This window comes from Fulmarus glacialis, unplaced genomic scaffold, assembly GCF_000690835.1.
Source record: "Fulmarus glacialis isolate BGI_N327 unplaced genomic scaffold, ASM69083v1 scaffold14379, whole genome shotgun sequence".
Classification (NCBI taxonomy): Eukaryota; Metazoa; Chordata; class Aves; order Procellariiformes; family Procellariidae; genus Fulmarus; species Fulmarus glacialis.
Window position 1 is genome coordinate 5,406 of NW_009232717.1, and position 1,961 is coordinate 7,366.

General features: G+C 56.1%; 1 protein-coding gene across 1 annotated transcript; it reads left to right on the forward strand.

The window, feature by feature from the left end:
• Positions 1-218: 218 nt before the first annotated feature.
• LOC104082067 (interleukin-8-like) lies at positions 219-1,639 on the forward strand. The gene is made up of 3 exons (XM_009585036.1): positions 219-309; positions 700-829; positions 1,552-1,639. Exons 1-3 carry the CDS (start codon positions 219-221, stop codon positions 1,637-1,639), a joined length of 309 nt encoding a protein of 102 aa, XP_009583331.1.
• The last annotated feature ends 322 nt before the right edge of the window (positions 1,640-1,961 follow it).

The window sequence follows — 1,961 nt, forward strand, 5'->3', positions numbered from 1 at the left end:
GGCTGGTTTTAATCAATAATATTGTAAATTCAACTTCTGACGCGGCTGCGGGGAGCATCCGAGAAATTACGTCACCTCTCTTCACAGTCCGCTGGTCAGATGTGACTGCTGAAGTTTGAATCTTGCCGCTTGTGTCAGAGCGTGACCCTCCCGAATAAATAGGGGTGTTTCTTCACCCGGTTCCTCAGACGGTCTCTGGGGCTGAGCCTGCTGCCAGGATGCGAGCGCCGGCTGGGGTGGGGACAGGAGCCCCCGTGCTCCCGTGGCTGCTGCTGCTGCTGCTGGTGATGTCCCACTCAGCCCACGCAGGTGAGCTTCTGGTGTCTTTGCGGAGATACCCACGGCTGTCAGCTCCCAGCCTGCCGCGGTCCTCGCGATGGGTGGGCATCACCTGCCTCCTGCGCCGAAAGGGACCGGAGGAGGCAGGGACCCCTCCTGGCTGTTTAGCCCAGGGTTTTCCTCGTAGCCAAGGAAAGAGCGTGACCGTCCTCCTTTGCTAGGACCTGGTTCAGCTTTCAGGAGCTGTGCGGGAGCAGGGTACCGAGGTAGAGGCACCGATAACGGTTTCTCACCGTGGTGCCTAAAGTGTTGTCAGTGAAAGCACAGAAAGGGACAATTTCTTTGGCGCTCTAAGAGACTCGGAGTTGTTGCATCTCTAAATAACGCTGTTTGTAAGTTGCTACCTTCTCTCTCTCTCAGCCATCCTGGAGGTGAACGGAAACCTGAACTGTAGGTGCGTAAAAACAACTTCGGACTACATCAGTCCGAAGAGATACGAAAGCATTGAGATAAGACCTGTGGGAAGCACCTGCAGACGTACAGAGATCATGTAAGTGCCGCCGGCGGCTCGCGGGGCGGAAAGCTGCTTTCTCCTCCGGCTCCCGCAGAGCAGCGGGGCCGGCGCTGCACCTTTTCTTCTGCAACCACCCCGCTTCTCCCCTCCCTTTTCTGAAAACTGAAGCCTCTCAAAAATGCCGGCAAGCTCACTCACGCTTAGGGGCTGGGAAACATCAGAGCCTAGCCAGAGTTCCCCAGGACCTAATCGAGCCTTTCCAGCCGGGAAAGGCATGATTTCCTAATGCTGGTGCTCAGTGGGGAGCATCGTGGGGGGGGATGTTTGCAGTTTGGAGGAAGCACATCCTCGGACATCAAGGCAGGATGAGCTATAACTAATTTTTCCACCACCGATATGCAACACTCCTGAGAGCAAACAGCATCTTGCGTCAAGTCCTGATCTCGTTACTCCTGTCCCGACTAAAGCGGCGCGTTAAGCAGAAGTCTAACATTTCTTGACGGCTCGGCATTGATACATTTGTAAATCTACAGAGAAAATTGTCGTTGAACAGTCACCTCTGGGTTTCAGGCACGGTCTCCGCTCCGCACGGGAACGTGTTGCATCTTGCTTTTTCCTGACCGTCCTCTGTCGCGAGCAGCTTTCTGCGATCTGCGGGCGCTGTAAATGAAAGCTGAGCCGCGCAGATCAGCTCGGGCTGCTCGAATCCCTGCCTTGGGAGGGGAGGGTAACGCTCGTAAACTCTCCTTGCGTTTCAGAATTAAATTGAAAACCTCAGGGAAGGTGTGCGTGAATCCCGACGCCCCTTGGGTAAAGAAACTGCTGAAGCGTATTGCTAGCACGTAAGTTGCTTTGAAGAAAAACCCTTTGCCTGAGGTGGCCCTGGACAGCATCCCATCCCATCGGGGGTCCTGGGGAGCGCTCGCTGGACCGAGGGCTCTCGGGGGGGCTGCCGGGGGCCAAGGGACCCCTCGCGAGGCGATGAGGGGTGAGACCTCACTGTGCAAAGCAGCATTGGGTCGTTCAGCATGCCGATGCTGCCGTCCGTGGGTCGTGCTCTCCCCCGGCTCGTGCACGGTGCTGCGCCTCTGAAAACATTTTGGCGAAAAAGAAGAAATATTTTGGGGGGCGGGAGGAACGGCAGGAGCAGGGTTTGTTCCTTGCAAGT

Bases quoted from the DNA above. Each gene is read 5' to 3' on its own strand.
- LOC104082067 (XM_009585036.1), top strand. From the start codon at position 219: ATGCGAGCGCCGGCTGGGGTGGGGACAGGAGCCCCCGTGCTCCCGTGG. The intron at 310-699 runs GTGAGCTTCTGG...TCTCTCTCTCAG, and splicing joins GTCCCACTCAGCCCACGCAG to CCATCCTGGAGGTGAACGGA. The intron at 830-1,551 runs GTAAGTGCCGCC...CTTGCGTTTCAG, and splicing joins TGCAGACGTACAGAGATCAT to AATTAAATTGAAAACCTCAG.